Here is an 18093-nt window from a genome sequence, read left to right on the forward strand (position 1 = left end):
TGATGTGCAGCTCCTGTAACGTTTCATTAAACCTCTTTTAAAACTTTACAGGGAGATTCGGTTATTGGTATAGTAAACATTTTGTCAAGGTTTCTCCAATTTAAAGACTGCCTTCGGTTTGATCCATATGTTATTCCTTGGAAGTTAAGCAAAGACTAATAGCTCAGCTGAATTTTAATTGGTTTTTCTTCTGACATTTAAAGTGATTTCTACTGCACTGATCCCTTTTTAAAATGACTGTTTAAGAAGTTATAGGGTGGTTGAGTTTGAACAGCCAATTATTTATCTTGAGTGTGACTTCCCCCCCCCCTTTAAAATCACAAAAACATGCATTTTATCCATCCACACAGCATCTTTTCACAATGATAAAGAAACAACAGAACACACATTTTGGTTCCAATGCATTTTATTCATGGGCCTGGAAACACATCCCCATTATTCTTTTCACAGAAGTTTCCAACAATCACTGATACTTAGATTCTTCTGAGCTAATGGAGGAGCACATCTTAACTGTTCAATACAAACAATCAGAGAGGAAAAGAACAGAAACAAAAACAGCAAATTTTACGAGCATTAAAAAAAAAAACCCTCCTCTAACAGGGGTATCACAGGGAAACCAGGTCCAGAAAAGAGGAGAGGAAATCAGACGGATTGTTTTAGAAGTACTGCTCTTTACTTCCAAAACAATGGGTAGCAACAGATGCCTGGAACATTTCTTTACTTGCAGACATGTTATTCATGTTGTAAAAACATTTATCCCATGAGGCGTGGCTGTGTGATGAATGAAAGGCTGTTAAAAGCTCAATGGCTTAATGTCTCCTGCAGACAAAAACTCCAGCAGGAGCTTCAGCTCTAAACAAAATGTGATCAGGGACACTGAGGTTAACACATCCCTGTAGAATATGCACAATACAAGTAATATACTACTAATAAAATGGCCAGTTCATTGCATAAACCTAAACCTGGACTAGCTGGACCGAAAGCCTTGAATTACATGAATTTCAAATATCCTAATGAGCCAAATAAAAAAAAAAAAATAACATTTTTATTTTTGATTGAAAGTAAAGACGATTATTGGTTTTCTTACTGGTCAGCTGCCAGTGTATCCATATTAACTACATCAGAGCTTAAATTAATGGATGGACTGATGTAGATCAGAAGGGGCAAAAGAAGAAAATCCAAAGAATCTTCCATATTTAAACAACTCATCCATTGTGTTGGATCAACATATCTGCTTCCTTGGATCGCTCCAAGATGGGAAATGTTTGCTTGGTTCTGAATCGTGTCGATATCTAAATGGGTCCAAGTTGCCAAGAGCAGAGCAAGCAGACGTGGATCTGTTCAAACTAATTGGTTTCATCTGGTCTTTCATTCAGGCGTTGGGAAATGACTCCTTCACGTTGAACAATGCTGAATCAGTCCCTGAAGTGGGAAACCAGCTGCATGCTGGCTCTTCCATTTCAGAAACGATCTGCAACTGAAAGGTCCCATCCTGTCTACTTGCTTTGATGGCATTACAGAACCAAAGCAAGGATGGGTCATATTGCTACTTGAAGCAGATGTATTTTTCTCTGTAATCTCACTCTGAAGGTCAGATTAGCTCCGCCCTCCTAAGGACCACAGACTCCACCAATGTTGAGAATAGGCACGTTTTTGATCAATTCTGGCCCTTGTTGCCTTCATGTTCAGGTCTTTAGCTTAGCTGCCAAAGCCAAATATGCCCTTGATGTAGCCGGTCAGACCGCCCTTGCCCTTTTGCTCCACCTTGTCATCCAGCGGTGGGAAGGCCACATGGTTGAGGGCGAGGTCGAAGAACAGAGGCTTACAGGGGATCGGCTGGAACTCAGGGGGGAACTGGACCAGATTGGGGTGCTTTCCCACAAGAGTCTTGTCCAGGTGAAAGTTGTCCAGGTGCTCACACAGAGGCTGAGGAAAAGCAGTCATTTATTTAATATGGGATGCAAGAACAAATGTTGCAGCCAACATTTCCTTCATTCCACATAACATGGTACATTTTGTACTGTTTCAACTGCCCACAAGAACAACGCGTAAATAGCTGTAGGTCATATCAAAAGCTACTTATGGACACATCCTTGTGCTAGAACACCCAAGTTCTCACATGATTTATTACTGACGATCTATATTGACCTAAAAACCAGCACAGAAAGACGATTTTAGTTAAGTGCTTAGTTTTATCAGAATTATGGCAAGCTGTTAAGGAATGTAATTGTTACAGACGTTCATTTATATAAAAGGTGCAATGTTGCCGTTTCAGTGTACCTTGCATAAGTGTTCATACTCTAAGTTTTTCACATTACAACCACAATCCCAAATGTATTTCATTGGAATTTCATCTGGTACACCAACACAATGGTGAAGTGGAAAGTAAATGACAAAGCTTTAAAAACGTTTTTTTTTTTAAAAATAGAAATATGAAAAATTAGGTGTGACCTTTTTATTCAGGCTCCTTGAATCAATACTTTCCAAAACCGCCTTTTGCTGCAGTTACAACTGCAAGGCGTTTGGAGTATGGCTCTTCTATCTTTCCAAGCCTAGAGACTTCTCTGTGGTGTTTGGAAAATATCTCAAGCTCAATCAGATTGGCAGGTTAGCATGTGTGAACATCAACTAAAGTATTGCCACTGATTCCCAATTAGATCTAGGTCTGACTTTGACTAGGCCATTTTAACATGAATATGGTTTGATCTAAACCTTTCCATGGCATCTCTGGCTGTATATTTAGAGACGTCCTGCTGGAAGGTGAACCTTTGCCGCAGTTTCACGTCTATTGCTGCCTCTAACAGGACTGCCCTGTATTCATCCAGTTTTCCATTACCTCTGAAAAGTTTCCTGAACCAAGGAATGATGCTTCCACCACCATGTTTCAACATGGGTTTGAGTGTTTAGGATATTTTTTTAGTCATAGTTTTCCTCTAGGAACAGCCTTTTTGCATACAGGCCATAAAATTCAAAGACCTGTGTGCTGTGTTCCTTGGGCTTCATGATGCTGTTTGTTCTCCAGTAATGTCCAATAAACCTCTGAGGCCTTCACAGGACCGCTGGATACATACTGGCATTAAATTACACACAGATTGATGCAATTTATCTAATTAGGCTAGTTTTGAAGGAAATGGACTGAATACGTTTTCCAGATTCTGATCTGTAAAAACTGTGTTGGAATTAAGTGTTGGACACAAATCCAGCAAAAACATTATAGCTTATAGCTGTAACATGAAAACATTTAAGTGGTGGGAATATTTGTGCAAAGCCCTCAAGGTGAGATGATCAGATGCACTCAAAGACTGATTAAACTTCGGTTATATATAGTTGATGCAGCTGCTGACATGAATGTTTAGAGCCTGAAGCCTTCATGTGGTCAGTGATTCTTAGTTCTGTCTTCTTACCGTGTTATCTTTCACCTGCTGCTGAGAGCTCACTTCAGGGGTCTCATCAGTGTCTGAAACAGAAGTACATTTCCTCAGAATCTTACAGAAAAACCACGCAAAAGACAGAAGAGATCTGTCTGCTATATTATAAAGCCATCTAGAAAAGTGCTACTTGATTGTGGCACTCTCACCTAAAATGGCAGCAGCTTGAAGAGAGTATTTCTCAGCATTGACCTCAGCAATGAGCTCCTGGACATCAGGGAGATCCTGCACACATTAAAAGGTTTTTAAACAGATCCAGAAAAGAACTGGTTGTGAACCCACATGCTGGTACAAACCTTGAGGACATTGTTAAGACTCTTGGCCTTTGACTGGACTTCCTTGGCATATTTCAGCACCCTCTCATACAGAACCAGCGCCTCACTCCACTTCTTCACCAGAACATAAGACTGAGCTATGAAGAAACACCTGACAGAAGAAGGGGGACATAGTCTACTGTGACATGGAGTAGGAAATGAACAGAGGTTTACAAAAGTCTGCTCTCCAAAAATAGACTCTTAATGAGAACAAATGCTGACACCAAAACATGTCAAAGGTTTGTAAATAATCAGACATAGCAGAACTAAAGCAACATATCTACACCACACAACAAATTCTCAGTTATGAGCAAATAGCCTTAAATCAGGGGAAACCAGACCTTTGTTCTGTTCTTTCTGAAAATGTTTCTACACCTATCCAGGAGTGGTTGTCATTTCTGGCAGCTCACACTGAGCAACCTGCAGTTGGAGCGCTGCTGTTTTTTTTTTAAGACATGGAGGCCCATCCTTCTAGGTGCATTCTCAGTCAGAAGCAAATCATTGACTCACCACCACTGTCCTGGGTGGTCAGAAGCTATTGCTTGGTGTGAGTGGAGAACATGGTCACCTGTATCATGATGAGATGCTGATGTAATCTCCTTGGATGTGTTGGAGGACTGAGCTGTAAACACTGGGGAGGTGGAAGCTCAATCCTCTCCTCTGTTTAGTGATGTTTTTTTCTCTTTTTAACCAAGATGGCTTCTTTCACCCCTCTTTCAAACCATCTTTTCTCCCTGTCTAAGATCTGGACATCATTGTCATTAAAAGAGTCTCCTTTGTTCTTGAGGAGCATGCTGAATCTTGCCCTGAGCTCCTGGCCCTCCTTCGCTGTGCCATGTATTGTAGCTATTGTTTAGTTTCTCCAATGTAGAAGTCTGACCAGTCCTTACTGCATTGGGCTGCAGACACAACGCCGCTCAGCTTTGGTTTGGGTGTTCTGTCTTTGGGATAAACCCTTTTTTGTCTGGGAGTGTTATTAGGTTTGAAATTTACTGGTATGTTGTGTTTGGAGAAAATTCTCCAGAGTTTCTCAGAAACTCTTGACACATATAGAATGACAATGATTTTGTGTCTCTGTGTTGTTTTTTTCAGCCACCTTTGTTGACTGATTTGACAAAACAGCCAGTTCAGATAACCACAAGCTTGCAGTGATTTCCTGATGTACTTGTGTTTCTCCTCTGTGGCAGAGGGAATAATGTTGGCAGATAGCTTCTGATAAGAGAGTTTGTGTTTCAGTGGGTGATGTGAACCAATATACAGATATTGGTCTGTGTGTGTGGGCTTCTGGTAAACCTCAGTTTTGAGACTAATAGCTTCCTCAATGTGCGCAGCGGTCCAAATAGGTCAACTACAAGGTGCTCCAGTGTGAGCTGCCAGAACTGACAAAGACCCCTGGACTGGTGTCAAAAAGTTTCAAGAAAAGCTGAGCGAAAGTCCAATAGCCTCCGATTTGTTGTTACACAGCATTATCCTGCAGAGGATGAATTTTAGAAATTCTTCTACTCGAGGTTATATTGAAAACACTAGAAAACGCACCTGTAGGCCTTGTAGACCAAGGTCTTGAGGGACACCTCCTTCTGGAAGGTGTGGTCATCTTCAAGCCCCTGCAGGGTGGATAACTCAGCCAGACTCTGCAGAAATGGACAGATAAAAAGCAGAAAGTCAGCAGGTATCACTGGGGCCGAGCAAGGGCAACAACCAATTTGTGATACATGCATCTGCAGCTCCTTGCATATTCCTCGGTAAGATGCCTACCTGCAGGATGATGTCGTAGAGTCGGATGAGGTCTTGTGGACGGGGGCCCCTCTTGTTCTCGTCGGCCCCAGTCTCCTTGAGTTTAGCCTGCAGGGTGTGAGCCATGCTCTCGTTTCTCTTCACCAATGTGCACAGCTTGATGTAGGTCAGATAACTGGGAAAGAAGAGCGGCAGGGATCAGGTTAAAACTAGGAGGAAGATGTAACCCCTGGACTCTGTTTACTCAGACACATTATCATTCGTTTGTCACTTAATATAATAACAAACTGTTTAATTACACAAACACTAACTGCTCAGCTACAGCAAAGAACAATGTGGATGTGATTTTAAATCATACAAACCCATGAGTAAAATGTGTTTTGTGAATGAAGCTGGCAGCCAAGTCTCTTTACCTGTGCAGGAACTGAAGGTTGCTTACTTTCCCACCTTCATTATCAGAGCTTCTCTCACGCTGTTTCTACAAGCAGAAGAAGTATCACTTTGAATTATTTTCCTCACATTTCTCTTCAAACCAATTTCAGGCCCCAGCTACATTACTCCAGGCATTTACTCAGAATGCATGCGCTTTGCTCCAAGTTGTAAAAAATCTGTAACAAGATTATCTCTGGGATTCTGCTAAAAGAAAGTTGTGGTACCTACGTTACACCAGGAGGTACATTTGAAGTTTAATGAAAACTGTAGCAAAAACAGTAAAAAAACAACAACAAAAAAACACTCACACAAAAGGAAAACCAGCTCCTGTTGTGGTTTATTGTACATAAAGAACGAGTGGACATGTGCAAAGTGAGCCTCTGTCAACAGTGCCTTAAAAAAAAGGTTTTCACCCCCTTTTGCTTTTCACCTATTTTGTTACATTCCAACCTGTACATTGAATGTTTTTAAAGGAGGTAATAAATCAGAGGCAGCAACCAGACCAAAGGTCACCCTGAAGGAGCTGCAGGACCCCACTGCAGATTCAAGGACTGTCCATCAGACCACAATAAGCCATTCGCTCCATAGAGCTGGGCTTTATGGAAGAGTGGCCAGAAAAAAAAAACAGTGGCCAGATGTGAGAGACTGATCCAAAGACACTTGCAGCTGGAATTGCTGCAAAAGGCTCCGCACAGTTCAGGGTTTTGGGGTTGGGTTGAATAGTTATGTACCCTAAAATGTATGTGTCCTATTTGCTTGTTTGCTTCACAATAAAAAAATAAAAAAAGGTGCACTACCCCTCTGTCACCACCACACCCAAATGGTGTGAAGTCTTAAACAATCCACTTTAGTTCCTGGTTGTGAAGCAACAATGCATGGAAAATGCCAATGGGGGTGAATACTTTTGAAAGCAACTGTAACCAGTTTCAATGTTTGTATCCAAACCATGGGGGACAAACAAAACCTGAGTTTTTAAGACTGTTCACTTTGGACAATTAAAACGAGTCTCAAAAACTCTGAAAATGTTTGCAGATGATCAGTGTTCGAGTGGACGGGGTCTCGGTTTTCAAGTCAGACTCGTACATCCCCTCAGAAGGCTCTGCAGGTTAATCTTACCGCCTCGCTCTTGAGTTCCTCCCTCACAGCCTGGATGGTGTCTCTGCACTCAGCCAACAGGGTCTCATACAGATGTTCTTTGGTCTCCTCATTAACGGCCTGCATGAGAAAAACACCAGTTGACCACTATGGTGGACTCTCCAGCAGATCAGGAAGAAAAGATTCTCAGCTGATACTAACATTAAATCAATAAATCAACATGAAAAATTATTGCAAATATTTCTTGATATTAGGGGCAAAACTTGCACTGTTTTTTTCTTTTTTTTTAAAGATTGTTGCGGTAAAAGCAGGAATGTGACAGTTTCGAACTTTGGGGCACAGGTATGTTGTCAGGCGGGCTCTTGGTGCATTCCAGCACATCATTCATGTGAAGTTTCAGATCTCTGAATACCAGGATTGTTCTCCAGCGTTTCATTGACAGTATTCAGAAAAAGGCTCCGATCTTAGGGGGGGAAAATGTAAGTTGTATTATGTTGTTTGAAAGCAGCTTAGCTCAACTGGAATAGAGTCATTGCAAAAAGTAGCAACTAATTTTGACATTAATGAAAACTGCTTATTTAAGAAGAACAAAGCCTGAAACTGTGTGTATTTACTCTTTGTTAGAATTAAGAGTTTAGGTTGAAACTGGGTGTATAAATTAACTATGAGCCTCTCTAAAGGCCCCAACATACGAGTCCACATTTTATCATCTGTTCCACCGCTTCGTCCCACTGGCAGAAAGTGTGGGAATTGTACGATTTTGCCACAGGAAATGTAAACAGTACGCTCTACTATGAAGGGTAGAGCGTCCGTGAAGTGTTAGCGCGGCTCACAGTATGCACACAGCACACCAGAGTATGTGGGAGCCTTAATAGGAGCAGAGGACTCTACAAAAACTATTCAGCAGGTTTAAGTCTACGTAGCCTTAGAAGCTCTTCTAGGAGTCTGATATTTAATGCTGACTGCAATAAGAGTTCCCATGCGTGATCTTATTTTTGTCAAACAATGACAGGATCTGGCGTTGTATGTCAGTCATCTGAAGTTGTATTTACCCAAATTCAGGACATGGTGAGGACCAGATAACTTAGATATGGGAATTAAAGAAGGGTTTATTCAGTTGTTCTCTCTGACCCTCCCTGCTCTGGGTGACTGAAGGCTTGATAAAATCAGATTGGTTGAAACTATTTAAAGGCTCAGAGTTAGGTAGACAAAAATGTGTTTGTTCTTCATGCTTCGAAGGCCAGACAATCCGGAGGAAGCAGCAGTTTGAAGGAATTTTACAAGCACCTTCCTTGTTGCTTTAACCACCGAAAGATGAGTCAAAAGCGGCTTTAATCCACCCAGGATTGTGACGTTGCTTTTGAGTCACAGACTTTCACCAACACCCTGCCAAAGCCCAGCATGACCAGCTGAACCTGTTGGGTATCACTGGCTGTTCAGTCTGGGCCGGACACATAATCTGATCGCAGATGGGAGAGGTTGCTCAGCGTCTGAGGGCCTGACCTGATGTTCTCTGACCCTACAGAGAGTGGATCAGGGGTAACACGTAGGAAAGCTTAAAATGTTTGTTACACTGTGATAAAGTGTCCTATTGCTAGAAGGAAAAAAAAAGCCTCTGCTTACATTTAGTAGCAGCCAGGTTTGGCTGAACCAGGGTCTGTAATGCTACAACTGCCCCCCTGTCACTTGAAACTGAAAGCTGGTCAGATTTTCTAAAACAGATCTGTCCACAGAGATCTGGGGCCGGGTGTGGTCCGCTGAAATGCTCAGAATGCAGTTGTGTGATGAGAGACGCTACATGCCAGAGAGCTGAGTGGCTGTGGGTGGAACAGGTGTGTCTACAGGACGGCTGAAAGATGAGAGGAAGGAATTTTGATCATGCTGATGGGACAGGCGACTCTTAGAAAAGGAGAGCGCCACGCAATGACAGTTTCAGGAACTGCACCGATGATTAGGAAATGGAGAAGGTTGGAAAAATGTCTCACTACTAGAGTGTAAAAACTTCACGGGAAGCATCACATTGTATTAATATTAATGTTTCATTATTTTAATCACTCCTGAATGTATTCAAATACTATTTGTCTGAAGGGCCTCTGTCAGGACGGCTACATTTTACAGATAGATCACAGGAGAATAAATCCTGAAAGTCTCTGGACCTGCGGTTCTGAACATCCACCTCTTCAGCCCAGTGGACAGAATCTGTTCACAACACTTAGTCGACCAGGCCTGAAGCTTTTCTGTCCGGGGAGCCACTGGCCGTTTTCCCCTAGGCACAGATGCTGGAAATTCAGCACATCATCTTGGAAATTCACATAAAAAAAACCCAGAAAACTATCTTGCTAAAAGAATGATCCAATTTTAACCAAGTTGATGAAGGCTTGTTCAGCCTGATTGGGTAAAACTTCTCGTTTTGCTGTTTACTGGCTGGTCAGAGAGTCTTTGGATTATCCTTTCACCATTTCCCCATCAGTGACTGAGAAGTTAAATCTGAGTAAGTCATTTATTTAAAAATCTTTGGAAACACAACATCACCATTGACCGAATAAAACAAAGAGGTGTTAGTAGAAACTTCAGTGTGTTGTGCAAAGACCCATCAAATGACAGCGGGACTGAACTGAAGCTACAAGCTTGGTTATAAGTGAGCAGCTCATTAAGTCACACTGGAGGACCTTCCATGTCATCTGTGAAGATGTATGAGCACGCATGTATCTAAAGGTCGTCACTTCCAAAGGAAAAGCTGACCTCATGGGGACCATATGTTAAAAGTTCTTTATAACAAGATAAACCTGAAAATGTACCAATGGACTAAATCGGCCGCAGAAAAGAAGAATCCATCTAAGTCTACATGAATAAGGCAGTGGCCATCTACCTACACACACTGTGCAAATTACCTTATTCAAACCTGTGCGGAAAATATGTTTACGACAAGAACAAAAATCATAATGTACCATTTCTAATGTCTAAGATTGTAGAATAAAATAAACTTTCACTGTGTTCTGATCTGCTTTAGGTATATGATTTTTTTTAGATCCTAACCAACATGGGAGGAAGCTAAAGAAAGCAAAACATATCAAAGTGAGCCATCTTGTGATTTGTCATGTTTGACAGTAGCAGAAAACATTTCCCTTAGTCAAAAGTTTAGTTTTTCATTTAGTTGTAGATTTTAGCAGATTTAATACAAACATCTGTTATTTTTTGATGAGCTCATTCTGGAAACAATGAGCTCATCGTTTCTCACGCATAACATAAACCACTAGTCATTTATTCATGTTGTCTTTTAATACCAGCCTAATACAAGTTTATTAAATTTATAAAACTTAAACCAAACGTTTGTTTTGTGTATATGTGATTTCAAATGTTTTATGATCTGGGACTGAACAACTGGCTTTGCTTTTGATGCAACAAGAACCAATTAGTTCACTGCTGGGACTTTGTTCAGGACATTTAAAAGACAGAAACATGCATCAACCATGAGTACCCTGTGGGAGCAGAAGCTATGTTGTTCGTTTTAAAAGGTGCTGTCTGAATATAAAATATTTTTGAGCTTTTAAAACATGCAGTAACGGTGTTTGTTGGGTGAAAACGTTTCCATGTCTTAACTATAAGAACGCAAAAAGAAGAACCTGACCTGGGCGATGGCGGCCTCGTTGTCCGCCAGACCCAGGAGGAATATCCGAGCCTTGTCGATCTTCACAGGCACGGTGCGGCCTCGCCATTCCACCTCGCTCATCGTGGCCGCCTGCTTGGTTCTGGCTTGATTGATGAGAGCCTGAGAGAGGAGAGACTCTGAGTTTAATACTAACTCAGCAGATATTTAATAACAGAGTTTGTGTTTTACATTTAGCATTTTACTTGTTGCTAATGGTGTAGGGGAGAGCTAACCAAAGAGCAGCTGAAATACTACTGATTCAATTTTATAATGTTCAAAGCAAACTTCTGCTTTTGAAGCAAGAAAAATAACCTTGTTTAAGTTTTGTCCACATGATTAACAGAAACGTCACTGAAACATGTTAGGAGGCAGGTTAGTGAGAAGTAATATCCAAAGAGAGAGTAAACACGCTAGCATTGGCTGAAGACTTTAGCTAACTGCTCTACATGAAAACATGTAAGGGCAAAAGTGAGTTTAACTAAACACTGACTTTATGTATCAAATTGGATAGTAAGTACCAGACTATCCTGCAGTAACTCATGCTGACGCAAAACATACATTGCTGTTAAGGAAAATAAATAAGTAACACGCTGGGACTTCTTTATTCTTAAACCAGTTATGACATTAAATCCAGACTGGGACATCCTTGTTGTTAAATGATGCAAAAGCCCTTTGCGCTCACCTCTAGTTTTTCAGCCATCATGCCTCCTCCTCCACCAGTCAGCCTCATCTGCATCAAGTCATTGATGGCATTCTGGTCCCCTGTAGTTTCATAGTGAAATTCAATCAGAAAGCTTTATGGCTGGTTGAGGTGCTGAACTCCGGTACGGGTCTGATAATAAGCTAATAATAAGAGCTAATCACCTATGTTGTAAGCACAATAGCGGATGTTGGGCGAGATCTCGTCCACGCGCTGACGATACAGAAGAGCCAGCTCCTCAGTGAAGGCACTGGCCAGCTTCTCATAAATGGTCCTGGTAAGAAACAGAGGGGAACACTTTTCGTCTTACATATCTTGAAATGAAAAGTGAATCCACTGATTCAGCCCCTGTACAGCAAATACAGTTCGATTTAAACTTACTTGCACTTGTTGAAGGCCTCCATGGCAAGCTTCCACTCCTGCAGCTCAAAGTGCACCATCCCTGTCAGGTACGCAGTGTAGGCCTAGAACAAAAACCCCAGTAAAGACTAAAAATGCTTGCAAGTCTATACAGAAAACAGTTCAGTAGAATACGCTTTAACTTTAACGGAGAGAAAAGAACAAGATGCTTTCATGTTTTGTAGCTGCTCTCCTTTCATTAACCGATGAAACGCTACCTTCTTTAGCATACCTGTGCTTCTAGTTTGGTCTTAGCATCAACGCGGTGGCTCTCGCACAGCTTCTCCAGCTTCTCGCTGTGCTTGGCCGCCTTGCGTAACCGGGCGAGCAAGTGGAATTTCTTCCTCGGCTCCGTGTTGGCCTCCTGTTTCAGCTGCATGGCGTAGCTCCATGCACGCTCCGCCTCCATCAAAACCAGCAACAGGTACCTGTAGGGGGGAAAGGTGGCAGACGGCTGCACTTAGAAACCAGTGGACATACATTTCATAACATCTGACGCAGTTTGGATGTTCAACTGTTGCAACCTTCAGGACCAATCTATATGATCCCCTTTGATGACAGAAGGCTGGAAAATGAATATCAAGCTGTTGTCAAGCGTCATTTCAATAGATCTGATCATTTCTTTTACCGTTATTTCTGAACTGGTGACGCGTCCAGGTGTATCTAGTCATTTTAATAATAAACAAGCAACAATTTCCTAAGCTGTTACCAGTCAGTCTCCCACAACCATTTTTGCTCTAATCACTGGATTTGTGAATACGCAACTGGCTTTCCGCCACCTGTTTATTTGCCATTGGGCTATATGCAGGTACATCTCAAAGAACTGGAATATTGCGTAAAAGTGCAATATTTTTGACAGTCTGCTCAGAAATGAAACTATTATATAGACTCATTACACAGTGTGGTGTATTCCAAGCCTTTATTTTTTGTAATTTTGATGATTATTGCTTACAGACCATAATTCAGTGTCTCAGAAAATTAGAATTCTGTAAAAAAAAAAAACGTTAATTATTGGAAACTCATGGTGTCACACTCTAATCGGCTAATTAACTCCTGAAAAGGTTTCCTGAGCCTCTTAACTGTCTCTCTCTCTGGTTCAGTAGGAGACATTCATGGGGAAGACCGCTGACTGGACAGATGTCCAGAAGACGGTCATCAACACCCTTCACAACGAGTGGAAGATCTTTCTGAAGAAGCTGGTTGTTCACAGTTCTGGATCCAAGCATATTAGCAGAAAGTTGAGTGGAAGGAAGAAGTGTGGTAGGAAAAGGTGAACCAGCTACAGGTAGATCCACTTGACAAGGAGTGGACTGAGGCTGGAGTCGCTGCATCAAGAGCCACCACACACAGACGAATACAAGCAATGGCTTACAGATGTAATATTCTTCTTGTCAAGCCCCTCCTGAGACAGAGACGTCAGAAGTGTGGGCTAAGAAGAAAAGGAGCTGGACTGTTGCTCAATGGTCCAAAGTCCTGTTTTCTGATAAAAGTAAACTCTGAATTTCATTTGGAAATTATGGTCCCAGAACCTGGAGGAAAAGAGGAGAGGCAGAGAATCCACATTGCTTGAGGCCCAGGGTGAAGTCTCCACAGTTAGTGATGGTTTGGGTGACGCGTCATCTGCTGGTTCATGTTCGGTGTGTTTTCTGAGGTCCACAGTCAATGCAGCCGTCTACCAGGATATTCTAGAGCCCTTCATGCTTTTCTCTGCAGACAAGCTGTATGGAGATGCTGGTTTTTATTTTCCAGCATAACTTGGTCCCTGCCTACTCTGCCAAAGGTACAAAAAGCAGGTACATGGTGATCATGGTGTTCTTGACTGGCCAGTAAAGGCCCCTGACCTGAACCCTGTAGAAAGTCTCTGGTATCTCTCATCTTCCTCCTGACAACCGCCCAGACACCCATTTATTTGATGCATCTTTTTATTTGGACCAATGTAAATTGAAAGTCATAAATTATATAAAAATCTTGGTTTTTAAAAATGCTACAACTGTGGTATTTTTTTTTTGCCAACACAATACTGACATTATTTGGAGAAATAAAAGAAAAACTGCAAACATACTAAGGCTACAACAACGTATCAATAAAAACAGCGCGGAGGCTCCATTTTCAAATGTTGCTTTTCTGTAGTAAATTCTATAAATGACAGCACAGAGAAAACGCCTCGAACCAAATCCTCAAAAGGTGAGGGAGCACGTCGCACTTCACAAAACCAAAAAATAAGTAACATGCTAGATTTGGCATGGCACGAGAACTCCACAGTGAGACAGGAGCAGAAACAACACAGTCATTGATGAGGGTGAAGAGAGCTTAAAGGCAGTGTAAGACGTCACGATATCTGACGTTTGTACCGTTTCAAGAGAGGAAACGCCAACAGCTCTGGGCTCGCAGGCTGTGAGTGGAGTCCTGCACGGCCGAAGTCAGGCTTCAGGGTGCCGCCTAACGTCTGGTAGCTCGTCTAATGCTGCTGTTAGCTGGTTGATGACTGAGCTTGTTTACATGCGCTACGTTCCCTCATGTGATTAAAATGCATTCAGATTAAAAGCATTCTGATTGCACCGTTTATTTGGGCTCAAAATCATATAATCCGATCATGACGTGCGTTTACTTGCACCAAGCTTTATTCAAAGGAGAAACTGACATTAGCAGAGCTGTTGAATTTCCATTTCCATGTTTTTTCTCCCCCCATGTATCCCTCATACATTTTACAAAATTTCTGAATGACTTGAAACATCGTCTGATGTATTTTATTCATTAGGCGTGTTTACATAATTTTAGGAGCTTGTAATAGTTTTCTGATTTAACTGCCAAAAAGAACAGCGGTATTATAAAATGGCACGATCAAACAAGAGTTAGAAGTCCATAACATGCCGCTCATTACCAACCTGTTATCAGAAAGGATGTCCACAGTGATTTTCTTTCCTACAAACTTGTGTCTGTTGCCCATCTTGAAGCCAAGAGTCTTCCGGAGGCGACGCAGCCTGCGAGAGCAGTAGCCCCTGCAATGAACAACAAAGGTATTTACACTTAAACCAGTTAAGATGATTTTAAATTATTATTATTTAGGGACAACACACTGCAGATATCTATTTTAAAACAATTTATCTCTTGAATTTTCTTCAGCTACCTCAATAATGAGCAGATTTTCATGAGGAAAAGCAAGTGGCAGTAGCTCAATAACAGCTGTATCCATAATGGAAACTGTTGCATCTCATTGGATTAAACCATTACACCTTAAGTCTGCGTATCTATGTAGAAATATTTGGCTTCTAAATACATACAGGCAGTTTGAAGAGGAGCTAGAGCCGAATATTGTCACTAACACAGACCCTGATCGCCAGTCTATGCAACCTAGACGTCAATCTGGGAAGACGGCAGCTCACCTGTATCTCTGGTAGTCTCCGTGCCTGAGGCCATGCTGCTGCTGGGACTCCTTGATGATCTGCAGGACTGCGGTTTAGAGTTAGGGGATAACTGTATGTACAGCAGCGCACACAGAGGACATGGTCAGGACAGGCAGATTGTGTGCAACGTTGGCTCTAGATCACCACAACCTTCTCTGTCAACACGCTAGAATCAAATAATTAGGTCATTAACAGGACTGTAGGCAGACAATTATTCATTTTAATTTGAATGTATTGTAAATGGACACGTCTAAAGATGGCAGGACACTCTTGTGTCGCATGAATGAACCAGGAGGCTCAGCCTGTAAAGGGGAAGAACTGATTAAACTTAAAATAAAAAGCACACGCATTATGTTTTCTTTTTAACGTGGGCTAAATGTGTGCCGCGTCACTGACTCGGTTTGGGTCCTGCGATGTCACAAGCGAAAAGAAACACAGCGAGCCTTTCACGTCTAGACGGACAGTCAAATGACACGTAGCCTAAGCGAGCTAACTACCGAGCAGCTAACGTTAGCTTGGGAACCAGAAACAGCTTCGCTCCGTAAAAAAAATAACTCCTCAGAGGAGCAACGTCGTCCAGTGAAGGATACTTTCCAAGCCCAGTCCTCCTTCTTGTGCATTCTCTTTGTTTTCTTCTGTGGGAGAAGGTTTAGCCTCGTTCTGCTTGTCTGCGGCCATCTCTGCAAGCTAATGGCTAACCTGAAACGCACACATGCTCGAGCACACAGACACAGCAGACCAATAAGGTAGGAGGGTGGGGACGTAGGTTAGTCTCGCGAGGTTTGGATTACTATATCCCCCCCTCCCAAAATAAATAAATAAATATTAGAGTATACAACGAACGAACAAAGTATTCAGCTGAATATTGATCATCCACAATGTCTTCTTTCCAGTTGATATCTGGGATATAACAAGTCCAGTAAGACATTAGGAATGCACCACAGACGAGATTTGGATGATCGTCTACCTAGCTCAGATAATAAAAAATAACATCAGCTACCATAACTATGCAGATGACACACAGCTCTACATCACCATGTCACCAGGTGACTATGGACCAGTTCAGGCACTGAGTAAATGCCTAGAAGAAATCAATACGTGGATGTGCCAAAATTTTCTTCAGTTTAACAAAATCAAAACAGAAGTAATAATATTTGGACCAATAGAGCAGAGATCAAAAGTTAGCGCACAGCTTCAGTTGCTTCAGCTAAAAACCACTAATCAGGCCCGAAATCTGGGTGTAGTGATGGACTCAGACCTGAACCTCCAAAAGCATCTAAAGACAGTTACAAGGTCGGCTTTCTATCACCTGAAGAACATTTCCAGGATTAAAGGACTGATGTCTCAGCAGGATCTAGAAAAACTAATCCATGCGTTTATATTTAGTAGAATTGATTACTGCAACGGTGTTTTCACAGGTCTGCCTAAAAAGTGGATCAGACAGCTGCAGCTGATCCAGAACGCTGCTGCCCGCGTCCTCACTAATACTAAGAAAGTAGAGAACATCACCCCAGTTCTAAAGTCCTTACACTGGCTCCCTGTATCTCAGAGAATAGACTTTAAAATACTTCTGTTAGTCTATAAATCCTTAAATGGCTTAGCTCCTAAATACATCACAGACTTGTTATCAGCGTATAAACCCTCCAGACCACTCAGGTCTTCTGACTCCAGCCTGCTCTGCACATAGATATCCATAATAAAGGCTAGATGTCTTACGGCGGAGTCTCAAACGTCATCACCGGCGGCCATCTTGCCTCAGGCAAGCTTTCAGGCGTGCTCTGTGGTACCTAATGTAAGGTGAGTGATCAGCACGAACACAAATACTCTTATCTCATTGAATTCTTGACGGATTTACAAACAGTTTGGTTTCTTACAAACGTTATGAACGTGGCTATAATTCTTGATGTTTGAACATGTCGAAATTGCAGATTTTTTTGTCGAAAAATGACTTAATCATGCAGCATAGTTGTGCATCACGGCTACTTGCCCAGGTTATCGAGGCTGAGACCACTGGTCAATTATATAGGTTTTACTGACACCAATAACGTTTGTATGACAATTCATCTTTGGTGTAAATTTGAGGGAAATCAATCTCACAATGGTCCAAAAAGATAAATGTTCCCTTAATTTCCCAATGGTTATTATAAATTATTTTAATATACCAACTCTTATTGCAGGATTTGTTGTGTGACGGGCTCTGAAAAAGCTGTCCTGTGATGTCACAGGACAGATTTTTGTCAGAATTTCATATTTTATTATAACAGTAATATTGGGCAGACAATACAGAGAAATCAGAACAAGAACCAACCGTTTTAGAGACAGTTTTTACCCGACAGCAATAACAAAACTAAATTCAACCAAAAATAACCATTAATTATAATGGATTATGTGTGTGAGAATGTGCTATTTTTTATTTATTAGTTGTTCTTATCAGTTATTTGTTATTTATTTCTTATATTGTGTGTAAATTGTGGGACAGAGATTTATTTGTTATTTATTTATTATTATTATTTTATTTTTATTTTTTTAAACATATGCACGGATCGATGGCACTTTTTTAAATTTTGTTGTTCTTGTGACAATGACAATAAAGTTTTGATTCATTCATTCATTCATATTATAAAAGTATGTATGTAAATATAAATAAATTAGGACTGTGAAATAATTAATCACACCCAAATAAAAGTGTTTATATATATATATATATATATATATATATATATATATATCTCATGTTGCCATATAATTATTCATAAGTGTGCAGTGTCATAACTACATGTCTGACTTTTGTTTAACAAACCAAACAGAATCGTTATGGTTATTTAAGTACATGCGCCCTTGAAACTTATGAATGAGCGAGCTGCCTGTGGCAAGATGGCCGCCATGTGCGGACGTCGACCCTCATTGGCCAGCAGCGCGGACGAGACATCTAGCCTTT

The 18093-nt window shown here is 41.3% G+C and overlaps 1 protein-coding gene across 1 annotated transcript; it reads right to left on the reverse strand.

Moving 5' to 3' along the window:
- Positions 1–388: 388 nt before the first annotated feature.
- On the reverse strand, positions 389–15903 carry srp68 (signal recognition particle 68). The gene is made up of 16 exons (XM_036136768.1): positions 15746–15903; positions 15135–15201; positions 14637–14750; positions 11984–12179; positions 11734–11816; positions 11517–11626; positions 11335–11414; positions 10632–10772; positions 7025–7123; positions 5890–5954; positions 5498–5651; positions 5279–5373; positions 3725–3854; positions 3578–3653; positions 3405–3457; positions 389–1926 (listed from the first exon to the last, which is right to left on the reverse strand). The coding sequence occupies exons 1-16, from the start codon at positions 15831–15833 to the stop codon at positions 1699–1701; spliced, it is 1779 nt and encodes a 592-aa protein (XP_035992661.1). The 5' UTR covers positions 15834–15903; the 3' UTR covers positions 389–1698.
- Between the last annotated feature and the right edge of the window lie 2190 nt (positions 15904–18093).

This window comes from Fundulus heteroclitus, chromosome 5, assembly GCF_011125445.2.
Source record: "Fundulus heteroclitus isolate FHET01 chromosome 5, MU-UCD_Fhet_4.1, whole genome shotgun sequence".
NCBI classification, from domain to species: Eukaryota; Metazoa; Chordata; class Actinopteri; order Cyprinodontiformes; family Fundulidae; genus Fundulus; species Fundulus heteroclitus.